The sequence below is a fragment of the Papio anubis genome, chromosome 3 (assembly GCF_008728515.1).
Source record: "Papio anubis isolate 15944 chromosome 3, Panubis1.0, whole genome shotgun sequence".
NCBI lineage: Eukaryota > Metazoa > Chordata > Mammalia > Primates > Cercopithecidae > Papio > Papio anubis.
Window position 1 is genome coordinate 159,832,764 of NC_044978.1, and position 26,915 is coordinate 159,859,678.

The following is a 26,915-nucleotide window of genomic DNA, read 5'->3' on the forward strand; positions in this document are numbered from 1 at the left end:
CTGATATAGCTTAGCACTTTACCTTAGGACAACCCAAACAGCTTTCTAGAGCAGAACTGTCTCCTGAGACTATGTGATCAGTGACTGCAGCAGTCTGTCCTTGGGGAACTTCCTGCAGGCTAAATGCTGGATACATAGGAAAACTCAGACTACTATATAAAATTCTTCAGATATGAAAACTTGGTTACCTTTGTTTTTGTGGTAAAAACACAAAAGATCTACTCTCCTAGCAAATTTCAAGTATATAATACAGTATTATTAACTATAGTAACTAGCTACACATTAGATCCCCAGAGTTTATCATCTTATAACTTTGTACCCTTTGACATGTGAGGTGATGAGACTGCAATAATAATCATTTCACAATGTATAAAGATATCAAATCACCACATCATACACCTTAAATATATACAATCTTTATGTGTCAAATATGCTTCAATAAAGCTGGGGACTTTTTTAAAAAAAAAAAAAAAAAAAAAAGAAAGAAAATTTGGGAAAACCGAGAAATATACTACTAAAAAAAAAATTCTAAAAGTCAATGAAAAAGTCAACATTATTTTAATATAAGAAAAAGTTTGGCCGGGTGCAGTGGCTCACGTCTGTAATCCCAGCACTTTGGGAGGCCGAGGCAGGCGAATCACGAGGTCAGGAGATTGAGCCCATCCTGGCTAACACAGTGAAACCCCGTCTCTACTAAAAATACAAAAATTTAGCCGGGCATGGTGGTGCGCGCCTGTAGTCCCAGCTACTCGGGAGGCTGAGGCAGGAGAATGGCGTGAACCTGGGAGGCAGAGCTTGCAGTGAGCCGAGATCGCGCCACTGCACTCCAGCCTGGGCGACAGAGCGAGACTCTATCTCAAAAAAAAAAAAAAGTTTACAGTATTTATTTCTAGAGAATAAAAAGACCAAAAAAATCACTTACCTGCAAAAAAGAAAAAGAAATGGAAAGTTGCTGAGTGTTTCTGTCATGTTAGTAGAAAACAAGCTGTACGATACAAAAAGACTCAGACTGATAAACCAAACTGAGGTAGAGTCAGGGTTTTTAGCAGTAGCACAAATCTTGGCACAAAACTTAGATCCATTTAATAACAACTTAGTGAGGGAGCAAGACAAAGATAAAGGTAAGTACAACTGAAGCGGGCTGATAAGCCACATGGCAAGGGTAATTACATGGCCCGTCTGCTTAGGACAGTCCTCGTTTACACCCTTTGGATGTAATTATTAATAACACTCTCTTTCACTCAGAAGAAAATGACAGTTTGGATAATAAATTATATGGCCATCCTATCTATAATAACAATAATACAAGACTAACAACATTAATGTTACAGTAAAGGCACAATTTAATTTGTTTGTGAAATGGGAATAAATAGGTCTGTACTCATCAAACATCTTTTAAGGTGAGATACTATGTGAAGTATCCTAAACTTGCAAAAAATATATTAAATCAACGCAATGCCGTGCTGTGATGCTGAAAACGCTGAGAGAAGGAGTGGGGAGACAGCAGGACTGGCAGTACCGTCAGGCTGGAACTGAAAAAGAGAAGTGCAGACACACTGTCCTGTCCTAATTCACACTCCTACTCCCACTGCTCTGCCCCCTTCCGGTCTGTAGCAATGTTTAATAGGAAATTCTTGTTGAGGTAAACTAAAAATTAGTGAAACAGAAATGAGAAATAATTTTTAATAAAAAATACATAATTACCATATGGTCTGACTAATGAAAGCAAAAAGAATTTGGGAAAGGGGCTAAAAGAGTCACTAGTTGAAGCAGGGGTTGTGGCAACTCCCAGTAAAAGGCAAAAGGCACCAGGCACAGTGGCTCATGCCTGTAATTCTAACACTGTAAGAGGTTGAGGCGGGTGGATCGCTTGAGCCCAGAAGTTCCAGACCAGCCTGGGCAACACGCTGAAACCCCATCTCTACAAAAAAATATAAAACTTAGCCAGGCATGGTGGCCCATGACTGTAGTCCCAGCTACTTGGAAGGCTGAGGTGGGAGGATGCCTGGAGCCCAGGAGGTCAAGGCTCTGGTGAGTCATGTTCACACCACTGCACTCCAGCCTGGGTAACAGAGCGAGACCCTGTCTCAAACAAAAAAGGCAAAAGGCACTGGGTTGAATGTTTCCATGCTCCATGATACTATAAAACGATTTCAGAAGTTTTTGGCTCTTCATACACAGATCATACACTACAGTCAGTTATTCTCAGTTTATAAGTAGGTTGCATTTAAGAGTATGCATCCACTATGTGAAGCATATCTTTCCACAGAAACTATGTTATTGTGTTTAACTTCCTAGTTCACCACAAAATCCTATTTAATCTGTACATAACTGAACTATATACAACCAACGGTGTTTCCCAAATGTCCTATGACTAAGATAGCCTCAAGAAGAGGGAACCCCCTATAATAAATCAGAACTCAAGCATAGAGATTAGATAGTCTGGATGGTAAGAAATAGTAGGATAAGAGAAAGTTCTTTGGTTTCTATTGTGGTTGCTTTGAGGGACAAGTAGATACATGACTGTAAACGCTCTGGGAGAATCAGCTCTTATCAAATGTCATAAACAAAAAGATAACTCAACAGCAGTTGGTAAATGAACTGGAAAAGCAAGAGACAGAGAAGAAACTCCAGTAAATAGGTTACTGTAATTGTCAGGACATAAGGCCATAAGTACTAAACTAAATAAATGCTGGGACCAGGTAGAAATTTCACAATTTAAGTAAGAAATATTCTAAGTATAATATAAAATCATGAGACGTTTTCTTAAGATCTGTCTCAATAACTTGCACAGTGATTCTTAACTATCTAGGTTACAGAACCATCTTACTTTAAAAAGCAAAAGATCCTCTTCCACATAGACAAATACAACGCTGCTTGTCAATGACTTCCTGTAAAACATACAAAGAAATTTTTAAGGTGGAACTTGGCAAAAGTCAAGTCACAAAATACAGGAGCTGAAAACAAGGTATCTTGCAAGAGCATCACAGTAGTATTTATATTTATAAATACTGTGCCTGAGATTATAAAAAAAAAATAAACTGCAAAAGTATAATGCAAAACAACTATAAGATTTATCAAGGTACAAAGACTAATTCATGAACCATATTTTCAAAGACCTAATCACAAAAAAATAAGATTTGTTACTGTGTACTCATAAAAAGTCAAGATAAAGAGCTTCTGGCTACTATCAGTGTCCTGAAGGTCTAGTGGTTCTCAAACTTCATCAGAATCACCCAGAGGACTTGTTAAAACGGATTGCCAGGTCCCATCCCCAAGCTGCTGATTCAGTAGGGTTGGTGTGGGGCTCCAGAATTTGCATTTCTCACAAGTTTTCATGTTAAGTTAATACCGCTTGTCAAGGGAGCACCAACTTGTTTATTCCTTAGAGCAATTTCTTGGAAATACATCAACTCCCTTTTCACCTACTTCTTTCCCTCCTTTCTCACTCTGTAAGCTAAATGAAAAGTATCAAGGTGGCCCTAACCTTTTTCTATTTAATATCTTGCTTCTAAAAGATGTATAGAGTGCCTATCTCATTTTGAATAATTTAAACTATAATTACATATAGGTAAACAAAGAAGAGGTAACCAAAATGACAAACAAGTATGTAATGCTCAGCACACTTTGGTGAGCTGCTGAATATCAAAATACCGTACACATACCCTACAAGATGACTTCCACCTACATCCAAGAATCTTTCTTCCAGAATCCTAATTAATGGTGTCCAAAATCATTACTTCCTGGATCTCTTCAGATCAACAGATATCCACACTCCAGATATAAATTAAATTTTAAAATAGAATTTGCAGCTAAAATATAAAGCCATAGTGGCAAGTTTATAAGATATATTTTTTTAAAAAAGTTTAATCATGTCTTCCCTTATCAAAATGATATCTACATTTTCTGCCTCACTCATTCTCTGCTTTTTTTTCCTAAAGTAGTATAAATAAGTGAACTTTGTTCTTTTTTTTTTTTTGGAGATGGAGTTTCACTCTTGTTGCCCAGGCTGGAGTGCAATGGCGCAATCTCGGCTCACCACAACCTCCACCTCCCAGGTTCAAGTGATTCTCCTGCCTCAGCCTCCTGAACAGCTGGGATTGCAGGCACGTGCCAATATGCCCATCTAATTGCAGGCATGTGCCACCATGACTATCTAATTTTGCATTTTGTGTAGAGACGGGGTTTCTCCATGTTGGTCAGGCCGCTCTCGAACTCCCGACCTCAGGTGATCCACCCACCTGGACCTCCCAAAGTGCTGGGACTGCAGGCATGAGCAACCGCACCTGGCCTTGTTCTATTCTTATATTACCACTTCTTACAGGTATCACAAGTAGCAGAGCTAATTTTAATCATAAAATGCACAGTGGACATCATTAAAAGATCAGTAACTAATGTGCTATATGATGAAGAAACCTGCAAAGAGTGACCATGAAAATTAGAGAAGAATAAATATTAACATTAGCAAGTGTCTCTAGAATTTGCTTTCTTGAGAAATTCTCACAATTGTCTGTTCTGATGAAAATGGAATGAAATTTGTGTGACTTATAACATGACACTGCTTTACAATTCATTAGTGCAACGGTCTCCAAATTTAGGTTTCCCACACCCAAAAAGGATGTATAATCTAATCCACTTGCGATTTCGAGAAAATATTAGAATTTACATTTACATTCAATTTTATCTCATTGTTTAAATTTATGTTTTTGTGGGTATTTTTTTACTTTTTCTTTTTTTGAGATAGTCTTGCTCTGTTGCCCAGGCCGGAGTCCAGGTGCATGATCTTGGCTCACTGCAAACTCCACCTCCTGGGTTCAAGCGATTCTTCTGCCTCAGCCTCCCAAGTAGCTGGGATTACAGGCATGTGCCACCACGCCCAGCTAATTTTTGTATTTTTAGTAGAGATGGGGTTTCACCAAGTTGGCTAGGGTGGTCTCAAACGCCTGACTTCAAGTGATCCTCTCCCCTCAGCCTCCCAAAGTACTGGGATTACAGGCGTGAGTCAACGCACCCAGCCATATTTTTGTGGGTATTTTAAAACATGTAACATTAGTACAAGAGTTTGAATGTGTTCGTATACAATATGTAATATATATGTAGCTATACACACCACTTACACACAGCTATTTATTCTAAAACTGTATCAGGAAACACATACTCAAAAACCTTTTTTTTTTTTTTTGAGATGAGGTCTCGTTATACTGTCCAGGCTAGTCTCAAACTCCTTAGCTCAAGTGATCTTCCTACCTTAGCCTCCTGAGTTGGCTGAGATTGCAAGTGTGTGCTACCAACCTCTGCAAAACCTGAAGCATATAATAAAAAGAGTCTGGAAAAATATGATGATGATAATATAAAAACAGTTTGGAAAAATGTAACAGTAGAGCCACTTTTGACCTACAGAAAGTCATTTTCTTTTATGGTGCTATCAAAAATGCTAATTGATTCAACAATGCCATTTGAAGGATTGTATTTGAACCACAGGTTTCTCCACATTTGCATCAAATCTACTAGGTATCCTTCACCTTTTCCTCAACTTGTAAATCTGTTCAGCAGAAGACTCACTTCTATACCTAAAATCCATAATTTTCTTCATCATAGAATAGCTTTTCTGTTAACTTTCCAACTTCCCCTTAATATTTATTTACCTTTAAAATAAGATAAAATGTTTTCATAAGAACAGATATGAAAAAATGAAGAATTCCAGACACTAACTTTTTTGTTTTTGAGCTCTCAATAGCAGTTCTGCAGACTAGCAGTGCTGGCCTATGACTTGTGTGCCCTCTGCAATAAGCGCCAATACATCCGGGGGTACAAAGACCTCTTACCTCAGATTCACTCTCCCACCAGCTCTTTTATGTTTTCCATTGTTGCCTTACTTTCTTGATACCCACAGATCATATCAGCATTAATCTGATGCTTTCTCATGTCTTTTCTCACTTCTAGTCTCTTATGTACACACTGATTCTTTATTACTTCTCAGTTCTTTCAGGACAAGTCATTATGCGTTTTTTCCATTAAATGACCAGATGCCTTTGTTTATCTTTGCAAAGCCAACATCTAGCACACTGTCTGGCAGACAACAGGTGCTCAATAAAAGACTGCTGAACCGAAGTTTGTTTCTTCAGCTCTTAATTATTTTTCTGTCGTTGACAAGGACTAAGCAGTTGCTGCTGCTGCTTAGCTCCAGAGAGTGCTCCTAACCCATGATCACCATGGGCTCTCCATGGTCACTTACAGGCCCAGGCCATTCCAAAAGTTTGATTTCCCAATATTCATTCATTAAACAAACATTTATTAGATGCTTATTAAGTACTCTTTAGACATTTATAGCCAAGATATACTGCCATGAAAAATTTAATAAATGCAAAGCAAAGCAACAAATTTAACAAATGATGTTCAATTTATCATTTGCTAAAATGACTTTATCTTTGATCAGATGCTAAAGTAAGTTTAGTGTCACTACTAATGAGTTATGTTAAAGTCACTAAAAAATCTATGTGGTGTTATTTTGGTAGCACTTATCAATTTTCAGGAAAAACATTCAATTAAACAAAAACTGATTGACCACTTACATTATGCCAAACTTATGAGACAGTTTGTATTACAAAAGTTCCTTGTCAAACAGACGTAAGATTTACCATCCTTTTGAAGATTAATAATCTACATTAACACAGAGAAACAACAAACACTAGAAATCAGGAACATGGGTTCTGGAGTCTGCCTGGCTTCAAAACTCCAACTCTATTATTTACAAGCTGGTGACTATAGGCATATTGCCTAACCTACCAAACTGTTTCCTCATCTGCATATAAGATAATAAGAGTAGATTCTTAGCTAATAGGGTTATTATAAAGAGTTCATACCATTTTACATACAAAAGTGCTTATACTAATGGTACAAACAGTAAATGCTCAATAAAAGTTATTTTAGTATATAAATTTATAAATTTAAGTTTAAGAAGTCCTACAAAACTAATCCAGCATTTCCCAATTTTGACCATGTAATCCATTTTCCTACAAAACACTTATTAACATTCTCTGCTACTTTAATTGTGTGCTGATTGCCATTATTTTCCAGAAAGAAAGTCTCTATTTTTATGGTATCAAGTTATATTAACTAAACAAATCATGAAATTATGAAAATTTCAGTATAGAGGAAAGTACCTCGGTAACTGGAAGTTAACAGACAGCAAGACTTCTCTAGCACCTACCTACGCCCTTCCCTTACCTTTGCCCTGCTTGTTCTTTCAGAATAATGTCAAGTGATCCTTCAGTGAAACAAATTACACTGGTATATTTGTGCATGTAATTAGAGTCACCATTCACTGCAAAGCTGTACTCAACAGATAACTTTTAATCAGGCTTTAAAATTCTACACATATCCTATTACAAAGATGAACACAATGGGTTTCATTGTGGGACATTTCCAAAACAAAGCCTTTTAAAGGAAGTTTTGTAACTTTACTGCTTTTACGATCTATATTTCTATGGCTTGAGAATCTCCCATCAAATATTTCTAGTTAGCAAATGATCAAAACAAACTGTGGTAAGCATTCTCTGAAATGGCTCCCAATGATCCCCACATCCTTGTATTTGTCTCTCCACGAGGGTTGGCTGGACCTAGTAACTCACTTCTCACGAGCAGAATACAGCAAAAGTGATGGGACGTCACTTCCAGCATTAGTCACAAAAAGATTACAACTTCCACATTACTGCCCCTTCTCTGTCTCTCAGAGCTCCGTCTCACTCTGAGCGAGTGAGACAATGGGCTGAGGGAACCCCACTGTCATGTTACAAGCTGCCTACAGAGAGACCTATATGGCAGAAAACTGGTATCTCCAACAGCCATTGAGGACCTGTGAGACTAACAGCTACATGAGTAGGTTTTTAAGTGGATCCTCTCCTAATCAGGCCTTGAGATGACACAACCCCAGCTGATATCTTAATTGCAGCCCAGTGAGAGACCCAGAGCCAGAAGACCCACCTAAGCTGCACTGAGATTTCTGACCCACAGAAACCATGAAATGAGAAATGTGTGTTGCTTTAAGCCACTAAGTTTTGGGGTCATTTGTTACACAGCAATAAACTCATACACAAGTTAAAAGTTAACCTTAGAAAACTTCAGCAAAAAATAGATGCATTTAATCTTTTGGACACAATACCCCACATAATCCAAAACATACTGTTCGATTTTAAATTGCATTGCCTTCTTTTTTGTCTAATCCTAATTTTGCCTATTTTCTTAAGTGACTCTCCACAGATACATGTGTTGTTAACTAAGCTTTCCCAGAGGTATAAAAATTACAGCAAAGGTATTGTGAAGGGAGCATACCTAACATAAGGAATACTGAGATACTAGGTACAATGGACTTTTCAGGTAAGTAGGTCTTAAAGTTGATTTTGTTTTATATATGTATATCAAACAAAGTGATAAGAAAAAAACCTCTAAAACTACCTATTCCAGGTGGTAAAATGAAAAAGAATAAAAAGAAAGAAAAACTAGAAAAAGGAATGAAGAAAATGTTCATTCAAAGAAAACGAGGGAAAAGTAAGAACAGAAAACAAAAACCATACACACTAGAATCTATGATAAAACTTTTCAGTCACAAAATGAGCAATAACAATGTGAACTCTACGGCCATGCTCAGGGCATCAACACCATTAATTTCTCTTATTTAAATTATTTGTTGATCAAATACCTACACTTTCCAAAATTTCACTAAAATTGACAGAACGTGCAACCTTGAATGCAATCAACAGTTCAATCTTAACGGGTCACAGATTCTGCACACATTGACATCTAACCTTTTTAATGTTGGTCCAGAAGACAATGACCTAGACAGCAAAAGTTTTATATCCTATTCCTGATCTGAAACACCCCAAGTACTCCAAATTCAGTTTTAACATAGCCCTGGAAAGTCATCAGACATTTATTCTCTTACTTGTCCAAGTACTGTACACATGATACCCTTTAAGTGTTACCCTCACTTTGCCTGCCCCCCTATAGAACATTACAGCCCCCATCATCTCTACCTGATAATGATCCCCCTGCCACTGCTTATTTATTTTGCTTAGTCTCCTTCCCACAAGCGCTACCAGAATGTTTACTTAAAGGCACAGATTTTGTCTATCTTGTTCCTGATCTATTCCAAGCAACTATTTGAGTATCTGGTATAAAATAGGCCATCAGATATTAGCTCAATATTAAATAAATTATAGAAATAAACAATCTCTCATATGACCAAAATGCAAAACAGAGGGTACTAAAGAGAAAAAAAAATGTTTTTAACCAGAATTTTCAAAAGCTAAATACTTTCTTAATTTTTAGAAAGCAACATTTCAAAACCAAACAATCACAAGAAATTAAGTACTTTAAAATTTGGGCTAAAATCACAAGAAATTAAATACTTTAAAATTTGGGCTAAGGTTTCCTATTAAACTTACAAAGTTTCCTAGTGAAGGCCAGTAAAGGTCCATAAAAGAATTATTGTTTATTTCTTTCAAAAAGACACTTTAACAAGAAATACAAATCAAAATGCACCTATATTGAACTGAAGGACTATAGTCCAAGAACTGCAGAATTAATAATTCTTCCTTAAAGCATACAAACACATCACACAGAGTCTAGATCAGTGCTGTCTAATAGAAATAAAATGTGAGCTACATACATAATTTTGTTTTCTAGAAGCTACACTGAGTAAAAACAAAGAAACTAAATTTTAATATCATATTTCATGTAACCCAATATGTCTCAAATATCTCCAACGGGTAATCAATATTTTCAAATTAGATATTTAATGTTATTCTTCTCATATAAGCCTTCAAAATTTCAAGTGTGTTTTATACTTTATAGCACACCTCAACTTCGAATGCTGAATAGCCAAATCTTGCTAGTGGCTACCACACTGGACAGAGGATTTCAACATTCTTTTGGGTAATAGTAAAATATAAAGGCATGTTGTGTTTGCATTTAAACAGTAAGAGAAATACAGAAAGATATCTTCTCTTTTTAAATATTAAAATTCACCTCTCATATCAAAGAATTCTAAGCTCTACTTTTTAAACCTAAGTTTTACTTAGTTCTGACTTTTATTACAACATGCCAAAAACTCCGCTGAAATTTAAAAGACTCAATAAGACTTCCACTGAAATATAAATTACACAGCCATGTATGCTTAATTTGTTTTGCAGAGTGGTAATAACACTTTGCACATGTGCATTTAATATCTGACAAAGGCTGGTGCATGCCTGTAATCCAAGCACTTTGGGAGGCCAAGGCAGGAAGATTGCTTGAGACCAGGCTTTTGAAACCCGCCTGAGCCACACAGCAAGACTCTCATCTCTACAAAAGTAAAAAAAAAAAATTAAAAATTAAAGAAGTATATCTGATGAGGTAAAAAAGATTAAAATAACTTGTAATTCTAAGAATTATAATGCAATCAATTACAAATAGGCTGTGAAATATCTGCAAAAGCTTCCTTGATACCTTCTTTGTGTATATATTATGTGCAATTTTAACTGCTCTTTCCTTTGAAGGTATTTTTAATGATTCAGGAAATGTAGATTTCTGCTATTTTTCATATTTAAATATTTTTGTAATTGTGGTGTGTTATAATTTGAATGTTTTTCCCCTCCAAAACTCATATTGAAATTTGCCATTGTGGCAGTGTTAGGAAGTAACAGGTAAACAGGGAGGTTTTGGGAGGTAATAGGGCCATAAGGGCTCAACCCTCAGGAGAGGAATTAATGCCCTTATAAAAGGGCAAGCTAGACACCTTTTGTCTCTTGGCCCTTCTGCTTCCACACCATAAAGAGAAAACAGTCTTCCCTCCAGGGAACGCAGCATTCAAGGAGTCATCTTGAAATCAGAATCACCAAACCTGCCAGCACCTTGATGTTGGACTTCCCAACTTCCACAACTGTGAGTCAATACATCTCTGTTCACTATAAATTACCCAATCTATAGCACCCTGCTATAGCAGCACCAAACAAATATATTAATACATAATTTATTTATATATTTATCATAGATTTTATAATTACATAGTATATATTTACATAATATTTTATTATATTAATAATATGTTAATATATAATGTATAATATGAGAAACATATTGGTCTTTGTCCTAGGTTCCAGGCACAGAGATCCTAAAACCCTGGAAATTTCCTGACAGGTGAGTCTTTTGTTATTCACTATTGCCCCATCCACCAACCTGAGTTTATGCTAACAAAGTGATTTAGGATGGGGCCCTAAATAGCTTCAGGTTAAAGCTGGCTACTAGAAAGAAAAAGTAATTAGAGGGTTGTAACTTTAAGTCCCACCCACTGACCTCCAGGAAAACTGAGCTCTACAAAAACTCGGTTACAAGATTCAGGATTCTAAGAGCTTCCAGGCTGGTGAGCATATCAAGGTGCAGGGAGGGTGGAATGAAGACATGGAAGCTCTGAGTGCACAGCCCCCATACCCTGTCCTATGCATTTCTTCTATTCGGATGTTCCTGAGTTGTATTCTGTGAGCCATTTTAGCAAGTCATTGAAACTGAAGAGGCTCAGTTTTTGGGTTAAAACCTAAAACTGCATAGAGTATTCATTTATTTAACACTGTATACGCTCAGAGTTGGCATGGAATTTGTTTGACAAAGCTAATCCTGTCATATTGTAAATGTCTAAGAAATGAAAAAACTGCTGTAATGTTCATATGGAACCAAAAAAGAGCCCGCATCGCCAAGACAATCCTAAGTCAAAAGAACAAAGCTGGAGGCATCACGCTACCTGACTTCAAACTATACTACAAGGCTACAGTAACCAAAACAGCATGGTACTGGTACCAAAACAGAGATATAGACCAGTGGAACAGAACAGAGCCCTCAGAAATAATACCACACATCTATAGCCATCTGATCTTTGACAAACCTGAGAAAAACAAGAAATGGGGAAAGGATTCCCTATTTAATAAATGGTGCTGGGATAATTGGCTAGCCAGAAGTAGAAAGCTGAAACTGGATCCTTTCACCTCTTATGGTAATTAATTCAAGAGGGATTAGAGACTTAAATGTTAGACCTAATAATTCATAAAACCGTGAGAAGAAAAACCTAGGTAATAATTATTCAGACATAGGCATGGGCAAGGACTTCATGTCTAAAACACCAAAAGCAACAGCAACAAAAAAGCCAAAATTGACAAATGGGGATCTAATTAAACTAAAGAGCTTCTGCACAGCAAAAAGAAACTACCATCAGAGGAACAGGCAACCTACAGAATGGGGAGAAAATTTTTGCAAACCTACTCATCTGACAAAGGACTAATATCCAGAACCTACAAAGAGTTCGCTAAAACAAATCTCTACAAGAAAAAAACAACCCCATCAAAAGTGGGCAAAGCTGATATGAACAGACATTTCTCAAAAAGATGACATTCATACAGCCAACAGACACATGAAAAATGCTCATCATCACTGGCCATCAGAGAAATGCAAATCAAAACCACAATGAGATACCATCTCACACCAGTTAGAATGGCTTATCATTAAAAGTCAGGAAACAACAGGTGCTGGAGAGGATGTGGAGAAATAGGAACACTTTTACACTTGGTGGGATTGTAAACTAGTTCAACCATTATGGAAAACAGTATGATGATTCCTCAAGGATCTAGAACTAGCAGTACCATATGACCCAGCCATCCCATTACTGGGTATATAACCCAAAGGATTATAAATCATGATGCTATAAAGACACATGCACACGCATGTTTACTGCGCACTATTCACAATAGCAAAGACTTGAATCAACCCAAATGTCCATCAGTGACAGACTGGGATTAAGAAAAATGTGGCACATATACACCATGGAATACTATGCAAGCTTCATAAAAAGGATGAGTTTGTGTCCTTTGTAGGGACATGGATGCAGCTGGAAACCATCATTCTCAGCAAACCATCGCAAGAACAGAAAAACCAAACACCAAGATGTTCTCACCTCATAGGTGGGAACTGAACAATGAGATCACGGACTCGAAGGGGAACATCACACAATCGGCCTATCACGGGAGGGGGAGGGGGGAGGATTGTGGACATTGGGAGTTATAACGGATGTAAATGACGGAAGGATGGGTGCAGTAATTAACATGGTGGCATGGTATATATAATGGAACCTGCAATGGAAAATATAAAATGGAACTTAAAAATAAGAAGGAAGGGAAGGAAGGAAGGAAGGAAGGAAGGAAGGAAGGGAAGGAAGGAAGGAAGGAAGGAAGGAAGGAAAGAAAGAAAGAAGGAGAAAATGTACAAAATAATTTAAGAAAATCTCTTTGGCTTAGAGAATAAACTACCTCTATAAATAAAGGTAATTTACCTTTATAAATTACCTCTATTTTATAAAAATATAAAGAGAGAAAAGGAGTAATGATAATGATGTTGAGAGAATGATTTATCCACTCAATATAATAAAACGGCCCACAATAAATGACAACTAGTTTACGTTGTTTTCCAGTAATGGTAAAACTCTTAATAATCCATCAATTTTACCTCACTCACTCTTCCTTATGTCCAACAGAATATATACTTCAAATACTTTTTAAGTTGGAAGCTATGTAAGATAGAATTATATAGTCTGCAGTTCTAGAAATAAATAAATTGGTCTACTTTGAACCAAAAGTAATGATTTTGGTATCACTGGTACTGACTAAGCTCTAATCAGAATGATTTTAATCACAATAAATAGCAGAAATCAACTGATGCAGAGACATTAAATATAAGACTGAAGATTTAATATCTGATCTAATAAGCAATTAGGAATCACTATGTTTCTTAGCTATCATGCTCTCAAAGTGATAATCATGACGGATTAGAAAGGAAAAACTTAGAGACAGTAATCTAGACACAAGAAAATGAACAGCTAGATTAGAACAGAACAAGCAAATAACTAGAATAGGTAAGAGGTAGTGGGGAAAGGAAGAAAAAGGAACATATTTTAAGAACACGAGAGCTTAATTTACAACAGGGGTTGGCAAACTACAGCATGCAGCCAAATATGGCTGCCTGTTTTTGCAAATAAAGTTTTATTGGAAAACAGCTATGCCCATTACTTCTTGTACTGTCTATGGCTGCTTCACACTATGGTGGCAGAGCTGAATAGTTACAACAGCAACTACATGGCCCACTAAAGCTAAATAATTTGCCACCTGGCCTATATTCGTTTCCATTCATTATAGGATTGCCATAATAAAGTACCATAAATTGGATGGCTTACAACAATAGAAATTTATTCTCTTACAGATCTGCAGGTTAGAAAGAAGTTCAAAATCAGAGTGTCCACAGAATCATGCTCTCTCAAAGGCTCTAGGGGAGAAGCTGTTCCATGCCTTTCTTTTAGCTTTGGTGTTGGCAGCAATCCTTAGCATTCCTTGATGTGCAGTTGTATAAAGCTAATCTCTGCCTCCGCTGTCACAGGGTCATTTTCTCTCCTGTTCTGTGAATCCACATGGTGTTTTCCTCTCTTAGCAGAGCACCAGTCATATCGAATTAAGGGCCCACCCAACTCCGGTATGACTTTATCTTAACTACATCTGCAATGACCCTATTTCTAAATAAGGTCACATTCTGAGGTGCTGGGGTTTAGGACTTCAACATATGTTTTTAGAGAACACATTTCAACCCATATTTTGGCCCTTTACAGAAAAAGTCTGCCAACATCTACTTCAGAAGAAGAATCGAGAAATAGGTCCAGAGGTGCAACTGAACAATGAGAGATTAAAATAGCAAAACTGGGATTTTGTTTTACACATACTAAGCTTAAAGCAACAGTAAGAGCCCTCTAAAAACAGGCAGAAAGCAAAGGGTCAGGAATCTGTACTGGCTTAGAGATAGAGGAATCGGGACAACTGAAAATGGATGGTCATTCTCAGATAAACGTTTTGTATAGCAAGCCAAGAACAGATCTTTAGAGAATGTCTCCGTTAGATAACAATGTTACTAGAGACTGTCACTGTTATATCACAAGATAATAATATAGAAAATAATGTAATTTAGTATTATATAATCTGAAAGAGAAGCAATTCAACAGTGACAAATCCAACAAAGGGACTGAAGAGACCTGAAAAACGACCAGGGCATTTGGTTAGAATGAGACAACACTCAAAGAAGACAACTTTTAGGGAGAAACTAAGGCAGAAACCAGGCCAGTAGGGGAAATGGGAATGCTGAAAAACTAAAGACAGTAGGTACAGTAAATTACCACCTTGGTGGTCTCCAATGAATCACATTTCCTGGTTATCTACATCTTTGTAGAATCTTCTTTCACACAGACTCTGAGCTTAGCCAAATGACTTGTTTTGGCCAATATATTAGCAACAATTGGCAAGCAGAGGCATGATAAACACTTGCACATGGAAACTTGCCTTCTTAGAACACTAGCTGCATGCTGTAATAAAGTTTGGGCTAGGCTCCTGAATGATGAGAGGTAACATAGAAAGAGATTATGCAGAATAAGAGGCTGTCTTAGATACTCCAGCCCCAACAGAGCTCCCAAGACAATGCACCTTCCATCGTGACCTCAGCCCATATCTAAGGGAACAGAAAAACTGCCCAGCTCAGCCCAGTGATCCCACAGAATCAGGAGAAATAATAAACTGTTTTCATTTTAAGCCACTACATTTGGAGTGGTTTGTAAAGCAACAATAGATAAAATACAGTGAGAATAGGATACATATTTGAGAAATACAATAACATGAGACTGAAAATTTTTATAAAACTGGGTAGACTTATATCTAAATGGGGAGAAAAACTGAAAAATCATGTAAATGTTTATAAAGGGTAAAATTAACATGTAAAAAGAAAAACTAAAGATGTTGAAGAAGAACGCAATGAGCCACATGAGGAAAGAGAAAATTGAAGACTAGAAACAGAAATGCAGTCATTCTGTTGTAAGACAATAGCAGGGAAAACATTTTTCCACCTACTTCATCACTTTCCTCTACTTCAATTCCACCATCTTTGTCATCATCCATTTGTTTATGTATTGTTTGAAGAGCTTCCAGACTAAATCTGTCTTCTTCTGTAAAGCATGGTGGACTCAGTGACATGCAAGGATCTGAAAGAGAACAAAGGGCAATTACTAACTTGACACGCCAAAACAAAGGCTATAGTTGAGAGTATAATTTAAAAGAAAACCAACAGAACTAAACTTCAGACTAAGTTAAACGAAGAGACTTCAAAACGTCTAGCAGAATATTCTTCACATCAAAAGTATAATATATGAACACAACTGACTAAAAATAAATAATCCAATTTAATTAACATTAGGCAACTACAACCAGGAGTTATGCCAGTACTCACTTCAGGTTATCTAAAATCTCTACATCTTTAACCATTTCTTCTTATCCAACCTGAATATTTATTAATCATGATTTACTAATCATTCCCCCCACCAAAAAAACAGATGCTATCCCTCCATTAAAAAAACAAGAAACACTAAAAATCACAGAATACAAAGTGCTATTTTTGCACAATCCAGTTTAATCAAAATGAGTCCTAGAAAATATCACCAAAAAAAAAGGAATGGAAATGTAGAATAGTCACATGACCCTTTTGTTTTCATTTTTCTATTTAAGATAATCTAACAGTCTACTCATATAGCTTTTTTCAAAATACATACGTTCCTAGGTTCAACTACGACAACAACAAACAAAAGAAAAAGACTAACTAGATTTTTAAAACTCTTGTTCTTCATGTTATCTTTAATATACACTTACTGGTTAACCCTTTCCCTATGGAGTATATGTGAATCCTCACATTCGGGTTGTCAAAAATTAAGCTGGAAAGCATGAAACATTTTTCAATGGCTTAAAATCAGACTGCTGGAAATTACTTCCTGTGCACATAACTAGCAAACAACCTATACACCAAAATGAGAAAGTATTGCCAAAGCTTCACTTACACCCAATCTGGCTGACTGGTGGACTGACAAAATTCTAGGAACTTACTTCTCTTCTACTAAGTCACTACAATAATATTCCTTTAAAATGTCATCAGAACCACATATATTTCCAGAAGTAGTACGGCCTTAAAGTTGAAAGTGGTTAGCGTAAGAGAAGGGTTAGCCACAGCTTAGTTATCTCATCAATAGTTAGTCTATCATCTGGCCCTGCTATCAATTACCTGTCATCAGTTAATTGTGGACAAATCACTTGTCCTTGTGTCTTAGTTGCCTCATCCCTAAAATAAAGCAAGTAGAGATGCTTACTAAGATCTATTGCAGCTACAAGGGCCTAAGAATATCTAATTCTGTGCTTAGAGGGAAAAAAGCTGGGAGAAGAGAAGCCAATATTTGAGGCCCACAGATAATTTTATTTTCTAAGAAAAAAAATTCAAACTGACATTACCTAACATGTTCCAATTACAGCTGAAAAAAATATTTCGGTGATTTAACATTTTTAATACTTTTAATTCAAAATCTAATTTTAATTTCTTTAGTCTTGGAAGGGAAGTAAACAGAAGAGAAAGGAAACTATAAAAGTAGGAAATGCAAGTATAAGTTCTGTGTGATATATGAATATGTGTACATACAAATATTTAAAACACCAGTTAAGATTTGTTAAAATCCAAGAACTTAGAAGCATAATGGTAAATTATGATCCCTAATTCACAAAACAATCAAGACCCTGATATGTCCATAAGTTTGAATTTATTTGCAATTATTTAAAAGATACAAAATAGAAGATAAGATCTCAGGTACCAAAACGACATATAGTGTAAAGATCTGTATATAATACGTAATTGCCTCCAGCAGACCTATTTTTTACACACAGATTAATTTGCAAAAAAAAAAAAAAAAGGTGAAGGTGTTCATTGCAACTGGTTTATAAGGAAAGGGCCAGCATCTCTCACTCTGATTAAATAGGTTACTGTTGTGAAAGTCTCTAACAGGAGTCAACAGTGAGGACTATATAACCATAGGAAGCTTTAAGAGAAATTAGGAGCAATATGACTTGAAAAAGTCATATGAAAATAAAATTGGTAATTATTCACTCAAATAGGCATATTTCATAAACACTAGCTAAATCTACCAAAATACTCTCTCAAGTCTACTTCAAGATGTTACTACATCTCCATGAAGTCTTTCATAAACACTATTTCCTAGTGATCACTTCCTTCTCTGCACTCCATTCAATCCACTCAACAACTATCTAATGAGCACCTACCACATGTCAGGCACCAGAAATAGCACGGTGAACAAAACAGACAAAAATCTTCACAAAATGTATATTTTACTGAGGACTATGAACCTAACAAGATAAATAAGTAAAAGGTATAGGCATGTTAGTAGTGATAAACACTTAAGGAGAAAATGAAAAGCAGATATGAAATGTTAAGGGATTTGAAATTTTCCATTATATCTTCATTTTCTAATCATTCTACCTAAGTCCTCACTTAATGCTGTACTTGATTAAGCTTTAATTACCTTATGTGTCATTTTTGTCCATACAGCTAAGATTATGAACAGGGCAGGGACCATGTTTCTCCCCCTCTCATAATACCCATTTTAGCTGAACATATTTTAAGCCTCTGATAAATTCTGTTACTTCATTTATTAACTAAATCACAAACTTCTAGGCTTCTATCCTGTGCAAGGCATTAGGAATTAGAGAGATAAGAGAGTATCCATACTCAAAAAAGCTCACAGTTTAGTGAGAAGGAAGACATGTAGACTCCTACAATCTATTATGTTAGGTAAAAGTTTTCTACAGGTAAACTTGAAGAATTTTAAATCATCTGTAGTTGATGACCTTGAGAAGAGAAAACAGCATGCCTAGAAGCAGCATCATACGTTCAGTGACATAAAAGAGAAAAAAACATAAAACATTCAGAAAAATGTAAGTGGTTTAACATGTCTGTAGTACACAGATACCAACATACAGAAAACAGAAGATCAGGTAGAGATGCTAAAAGGCCAGATCTCCAAAATCTCTGTTTTTCATACTAGGATATTTGGATTTTTTTCCTAAAAACACTGAGAAGCTATTAATGGATTTCAAGGAGGGGAATAACACAATCAGATTCATTTAAAATCTGATAACTCTGGTGACAATAGAATGGGATGATGGCAATTCACCAGATCCCTCTGGTGACAGTGGAATAGGATGGTGGCAAGACTGAGAGACACAGCTGACAGTCAGCCTGGCAGCACTCAACAGACCATGCCTCTAAGGAACAGAAACGGTAGATGATGAGACCACTACAGGGTTTGGTGTTTTGCCAAGTTGGAGCAGCAGAGGAAAGACAGGAGTTGAAGTTATGGCAACAGTGATCCATTTCTTCACATGAAATTTTATTTCCTTTAAAGTATGACTCAAGGCTATTACAAATCTAATTTAGAATAACTGTGAATTCTGAACTCTTATTACCTGTTCTAATGTCTCTTTTCATTTTTAGTTGTTTACCTTCTAGGTTAATTCAGCACATGTGATCACTTTAACTCAAATTAGCTGGCCTATATTTATTTTAAAATATTCAACTTCCTAAAAAAGGTTTGTGCCTAAAATTATAACGGTTTCAAAGGCAACTGCTACTAATATTGTTCTCCTTTGCTTATATTTTAGATACTTTCTTTAGCTACCCCAAATGCCCCAGTGCACATCAGGTACTCCATACTAGTACATCTTCCTCATCTAAAGAGAATTCACTCACTAATTTAAACATGATATGGAGTGCCTATAATATGTCAGGCTCTGTGCTTGGTGCTGGGCACACAAGGCAACAACTAAGACAAATGTTCTCCCCTCAGTGCCCTCACCTTGTGTTAAATGCAACATGGTGTGATATAGCTTTTGAGTATTATATGCTAATATATTATATTGTTAACAGCAGCACTTTGCACTGAGGGAAAAGGAACCAGTTGCAACAGAATGAGACCTAACCCAAGTCAGTTATCAACACCATTATTAAATTCCACCTTGTTTTCCTGTAACTAGAGCCAAATGCTCAGTATGGTTCTACAGAAATAAAGTAAAATGAATTAAAGTTATTTCACCCATTAAGAAATATCTACTACAGGCTGGGCACAGTGGCTCACGCCTGTAATCCCAGCACTTTGGGAAGCTGAGGCAGGCGGATCACCTGAGATCAGGAGTTCGTGACCAGCCTGGACAACATGGCGAAACTCCATCTCTATGAAAAATACAAAAATTAGCCGGGCATAATGGCACGCTCCTGTAGTCCCAGCTACTTGGGAGGCTGAGGCAGGAGAATTGTTTGAACTTGGGAGGCAGAGGTTGCAGTCAGCCAAGATCATGCCACTGCACTCCACCCTTGGTAACAGAGTGAGACTCCGTCTCAAAAAATATATATATAAATAAAAAATAAAAAAGGAAGAAAATTATCTACTACATTCTAGAAACCAATACTATTTTATCTTCATAATTTATTCCCTGCAACCCTGTATGGGGCAGATAATATCTCTATTTTCCAGATGAGGAAATAAGACTCATGAGTAACTTGCTTAAGATCACACTACTAGAAATAACAACTGGGATTCTAAGTATTCACAACTCCAAATCCATGTCCAAGTGTCAGTCTAACGAACATAAATGGGTCAGTGTCACCAGCATCAGAGAATTAAGTATCGCTATCATAGATATTGCCAGGACCTGGCTGAGAAGCTGACTGCACCAAGAAGCATAAATGTGCCCCGTGGAAGGAGATCATCAGACACTTGTGGAATACTACTCACAATCTAGAATACAGATCTATATGTCCTGCCTTACTTTTCCTTTAGATAATCTATCTCCAATTCACACTCCCCTTGAACAAACCATTAAATTAAGTATATTATATTGTATCATAACTTTTGTATCATAACATAAACTTAACTATTGTATCATAACATAAACTTGATTGAGAACATGCATTGTATTAATTTTTTATTCTCAGTATCTACCACAGTGACATATTTGTCAAATAGTTAAGTATATGTAAATATTAGAAGCCAAATGAATTAGCTTCTAAATACAATTCATTTATGTAGCAAATATCTAAATGGCAGAGTCTAGGGTACCTTTTGTGTACCCAGGTAAAAATAAATGAAATTAAAGATGGCAGATGCAATGACAGATACACAAACACACAATGGTGGCAAAACTAAGGGAATAGTCACGTCTACATGCACAGCAAGAAAGGCTTCAAAGAGAAAGTGACATTTACATTGATTCTTGAAAGATGAGCAAGTGTTCTCTAGGAAGACAGGTATAGGCAAGAACATAAGGTAACGATTATTATATAACAAAAGTTATAGTGATAATAACTATCAATATGGAGCATCCTTGTATTTATATTGCATAAAATATACATATATAAAAATTAAGTGTTATACATTTCACTTTGCCTACAAAGTAGGCATTATTCCCATTTAATTAGATAATTAACAGAAAAAGTATAAGCGAAGGCCAGATTATGGAGGGATCTACAGATTATCCTAAAGGAGAAAAAAACGTTAATAAATTATTCACTGAAAGCCCTAACTTGCAGTTTCCTCCACGTGCAAAGCTCTTTCTCCCAGATATATCCATGGTTGGTTAACTCCTTTCATTCCAACTTAAATGATCCTCCTCAGAGGCCGTCTTATTTCCCTATCTAAGATAGCCTTCTCCTTCACTCTTTCTACTTGTTTTTCTTAATAGCGCTTTATCACAGGACAGTATATGAGCTGATTCATTTGCTAACTAACTCTCCCGCCATAATGCAACCACGAGATCACAGGCTTTGTTCTGATCATTCCTCTTTGCCCAGTGCCTACACCAGCATTGGCACACCGTAAGTGCTCAAAATACATTTGTTTACTAAATTACTTACCTAACTGGACTTTCAATATAAATGTATTTGTTTACTAAATTACTTACCTAATTGGATTTCCAAAATGTTTGAAAGAAAAAAACTTTCCAAGAAATAATTTGGCTGATTAGAAAAGCAGGATGGAGAAATTAACAAAACTCACCTTTTAACACTGAATTTAAACCTAAGCAGTTAGTAGAAATCTAATAACATTACTATTCTGCTTAAAACTATTCAGAACTCCCCAGGCCTAAAGTAAATTCTATTGACTGTCAAATATTATTGTTTAAATACTTACTGAACAAAATATGCAACATACCATGCAAAAATAACCAAGGGGAAACTTTAAAATATTTAAGACAGTCAGTCCTTAAGGCTCTTATACTCTAGTAATAAAGTGAAAACTCCATGAAGTCAAAAATAAAACCTGTTTTATTGATTACTATACAATATTACAATGTATAGTTACTACATATAGTATAATATTATATTACTATATATAATTACTGTTATACATCTTATATGTAAATTACTATTGTATGCTACCAAATCTAATACATAATTTGCCTGACTTTTACATGTAAGCAATTGCATTTTCAGTGACCTTATGAAAGTGAAACTGAATTTTGGTAATTGGGAGTAGAAAAAGGGAAAAAGGGAAAACAAGAATAAACACAAACAGGAAATAAGACGAGCTCTGGAACCCACAATAATCACAGACTGGCCAGCAGGTTAGTTCTCAACTGAGAGTGGTAAGGCCTCCTCCCCCGCTCACTCACCCACTCTCAGCTGCTACTGGTGGTCAATGGCGGGGGTGTTGTGGAGGGCAAGAATACTGAGTTAACTGCCATGCCCAAGCCTGACAAGTCCCACACAACAAAGAACTGTCTTCTGCTATACCAACAGTACTCCCCAGTGGAAAGAAGAAACACTGGCAAAAGACAGGTGGAGCAGCAATCAAAGGTGAATGTGTCAGTTTCATATTTAATCTACAGCATATGTTTGCTACCGATGAATGCCTATCACAACAGTCTAGGCAGGAAGTAATAAATATAAACTACAGAAATGATAGTGGGGATAGAAGGAAAAGATCATACTGAAGTGAGAACTAAATATATTAAGAGAAAACAGACAAATATGACTGGCATTTCAGGCCTAAAAGTCATCCTAGGTAAAACAAAGGTACATTTTCACCTATCTGGCTGAGCCACACCAAACACAGAAATACAAATTGCATCAAATGCTATTCCCTTTGCCTTCACTAGAGGAACAAATATGCCATATTCTATACTTTGTCATCCTAGTCGATATATGGGGGCAATACAGTTCAGAAACTTAAAAAAGTAAGAGCTTAAGAAAGAAATCAAGCTGAAAAAGTGAAGTCTTCAGAGCTAGGTTCCCTCCTGAAATATTATTTAAGTCAGCAAATTTCATGTAGAAAGAACTACTAAGAAGGGGAGCCAGGTGACTCAATCACAAACCAAGGACTGCAGCCCGCTAGCAGTGTTTAACAGCACATGCCGCCAAGAACTTGGCTTACCACGCTGGCAGCTATTTAATGAATCTCGTGATTAGGATTTTCTTAATTACTACCACTAACAGAACTTTTTAAATAAGTATTGTTTGTATTTAGTACTTCCACTAATCGCTCATGCATTTATCAAATGAAATACTTCAGTACTTCTAATATTCAATATGAGTATTTTCAGAGTAAATTCTCTAGAAAATTTTCAGGTGTCATTTTTCAATATACCGAAGACCTGATTCAAACTCAAAAGGAGAGTGAGTAATGTCTTCCTTCTCTTCTGATACCCTCTCTAGGGCAAAGTCTATTTCATATTCCTAGTATTCCCTTATATTTCCAGTATCTAGCATACTACAAACACCTAGCACATAATAGGACTAATGGTTATTTCTCCAAAAAAAGTAATGCATAAATAATAAAAGTTGCTGCATATTTTTTAAGATAAAAATGAGTTTCAGCCTTTTATACATGTTACCTGTTACATGATGATAGGCATTCAAAAAATACTAACATTTTTTGAGAGCATATATTACATGCCAGAACAACAAATGAGAAAGGGAAAGTTGTAACTGGATTAGGTATACTAAATGCTATATCATGCTATAAAAATGCAGGCAAAGGACTCTACATAATCTCTGATACCTACTCAAACTTTTGAAAAGTTCAACAATTAAAGGAGAAAGACCTTACCAACAGAAGGCTGAGAAACCACTGCAGATGTTCTATAATTATGGCTTAAGTACTATTCTGAACAGAAAATACAGACCTTTGGTGAAAACGCCTTCTGACTGATGGCTGCCTCTTAGAACTCTGAATCTCTGTAATCACTCACTTTTCATAAAAAGTACCTGCTAATTTACCTGGACCCTAGCAAAAATAGTTTCCCCTGATTGTTAGCTAAAAGTTCCCCTAAATAATTGCTAACTTCATCTATACCTTTCAAATGTTTTATTTCATTTATTTTATTTTATTTTATTTATTTATTTATTTTGAAACAGTCTCACACTGTCGCCCGGACTGGAGTGCAGTGGCGCATTCCCGGCTCATTGCAACCTCCACCTCCTGGGTTCAAGCGATTCTCCTGCCTCAGCCTCCTGAGTACCTGGGACTAGAGGCACCCACCACCACACCTGGCTCATTTTTGTATTTTTAGTGAAGACGGGGTTTCACCATGTTGGCCAGGCTGGTCTCGAACTCCTGACCTCAGGTGATCGGCCCACCTCAGCGTCTCAAAGTGCTGGGATTACAGGCAAGAGCCACTGCACCCAGCCCCAAATGTTTTAAATAGACTATCATACAAAACTTAATTCCTTAGGTCCCTTCCCACTTTCCAGAGACACTTAAAAAGTTATCATATTCTGATTATTTCATTTCTACATATTTCCCCATCTGTACCCCACCACGCCACCACCAAGCAACTTAAATTCCTGCTAATCTCAGAGCCTCTCTAAAGGTGGGAACCAGAAGGCAATGCCTCTGCCTCAACATCTGTCTTATTAATATGCAATTCATTTACTAACGCACTATATCTAAATAAACAAGTAGGTGTATTCATACAGCTGTATTTATCTCTATATTCACTGACAGCTATCTAATTTTTTTATTTTAGTTTAGTTTGTTTTTTTGTTTTTGATTTTTGTTTGTTTGTTTTTTGAGACACAGTCTCACTCCATCACCCAGGCCAGAGTGCAGGGGCATGATCTCAGGTCACTGCAACTTCTGCCTCCGGGGTTCAGGCAATTCTCCTGCCACAGTTTCCCATGTAACTGGAATTACAGGCACTCACCAACGTGCTCAGATAATTTTTGTATTTTTAGTAGAGATGGGATTTCACCAAGTTTGGCTAGGCTGGTCTTGAACTCCTGACCACAAGTGATCCACCCAAAGTGCTGGAATTACAAGTGTGAGCCACCGTGCCCAGTCAGCCAGTTTTCTAATTTTCTCCACTGTTTTATGCTATAAATTCCTAGAAAACAGTAATGTTTCTGTATGTAACATTGTAGTATCTGTCATATCTTAAAAATAGTTGACTAGGTGCAAAAAAAGAAAGTAACCAGGTGCATGCAAATTTCTTGACTCCTGGTTTCCAGGGATGCTATTGAAAATATAATGAAAAATATCTTAAGCAAAAGATTTGGGTGCGCACATATATAGAATCACAGAAGGAATTCCCAACTTCTCTCCAAAGATCAGAAAAATCTCATTGACTTATACAAGGGAAACCAAAGTGACCAAAATAATCAAGAACCAGGATTCCAAGCAGCACTGGCCCTTTTGAGACCATGCTACTAACATTTTCATTAACAATGTTATAAGGACAGAGAAGTGAAAGAGCTTTGCTTACCTCTATTTATTTTGTGTTGTTTTGGAGGGCAGAATATGGTAATTCCAAGCTACAACCACAACACTGTGAATGTACGCGGTGCTACTGAATTGTACGCTCAAAAATGGTTAAAATGATCTATTTTATGTTATGTATATTTTACCACAATAAAAGCTACAAACAAACACAAGTTACAGTGAACAAAGATGATTAATACTATCTTAACTATATCAACACTACAGAAATAAAGAGAATATTGTTGTTAGTTCCAGGCACTGATTCAAGTGCAATACACTGTTTTACTTCCCTCTCAGTACAAGAACCTTTAACAACAATCATGCAAAATAAAATACGTACCACAATTTTACAGATGAGAAAGGTTGAATACTCTATAGAGAAAAAAATAACTTTCAGTTCATTCTCACCCTGCCACTTACTATATAACTTCGGGAAAGTTATAACGACTTTGCCTTAATTTCCTCACCTGTAGAATTGAAATAATAGCACCCTTGCAAGGCTATTGTTAGAATTACATGACATATCTACGTATAAAACACCTAACAGAGTATGGCATATATTTGTAACTCAAGAGATAACTAAATACTATCATGGAAAGAGAGTAGCAAGGTGCCTACAGTAATTAGTTAATAAATGACACAGTCGGAATTCAATGCTTAGTCTCCTGAAATCTAAGTCTAGCTTTTTATTATATTACTGTTACCTTAACAGTTATCAAAAATATCTTTTATTTTCCTAAGAGACAAGGTATCACTCTGTTGCCAACGCTGAAGCACAACAGTGCAATCAAAGCTCACTGCAGCCTCAAATGCCTGGGCTCAAGCAATCCTCGTGCCTCAGTTTCCCAAAGTGCTGGGATTACAGGCATGAGCCACCATGCCTGGCCCAAAAATATCATTATTTCATTTAGAATGAAAATGAGACTTTGTTCTAAATCTTTTGACGGATTCCAAAACCAAATATAGTCTAAAATACAAAGAGAGAGGATAAAAGCAGAAATAGAGCATTTACTGTATTACATATAACAATGACTGTGGCCAGGTGCAGTGGCTCACGCCTCTAATCCCAACACGTTGGGAGGCTGAGACGGGTGGATCACTTCAGGTCAAGAGTTCGAGATCAGCCTGGTCAACGTGGTGAAACTCTGTCTCTACTAAAAAGACAAAAACGAGCTGGGCATGGTAGCATGTGCCTGTAATCCTAGCTACTTGGGAGGCTGAGGCTGGA

The 26,915-nt window shown here is 36.5% G+C and overlaps 1 protein-coding gene across 4 annotated transcripts in view; it reads right to left on the minus strand.

Moving 5' to 3' along the window:
• Window positions 1-26,915, minus strand: part of STIM2 (stromal interaction molecule 2) — a 166,001-nt gene that overhangs the window by 91,462 nt on the left and 47,624 nt on the right. For all 4 annotated transcript variants that reach the window (XM_003898562.5, XM_031664682.1, XM_031664681.1 and 1 more), the window contains exon 2: window positions 15,957-16,087. In XM_003898562.5, coding sequence (XP_003898611.1) covers window positions 15,957-16,087 — 131 coding nt within the window. The remainder of the gene's footprint in view (window positions 1-15,956; window positions 16,088-26,915) is intronic.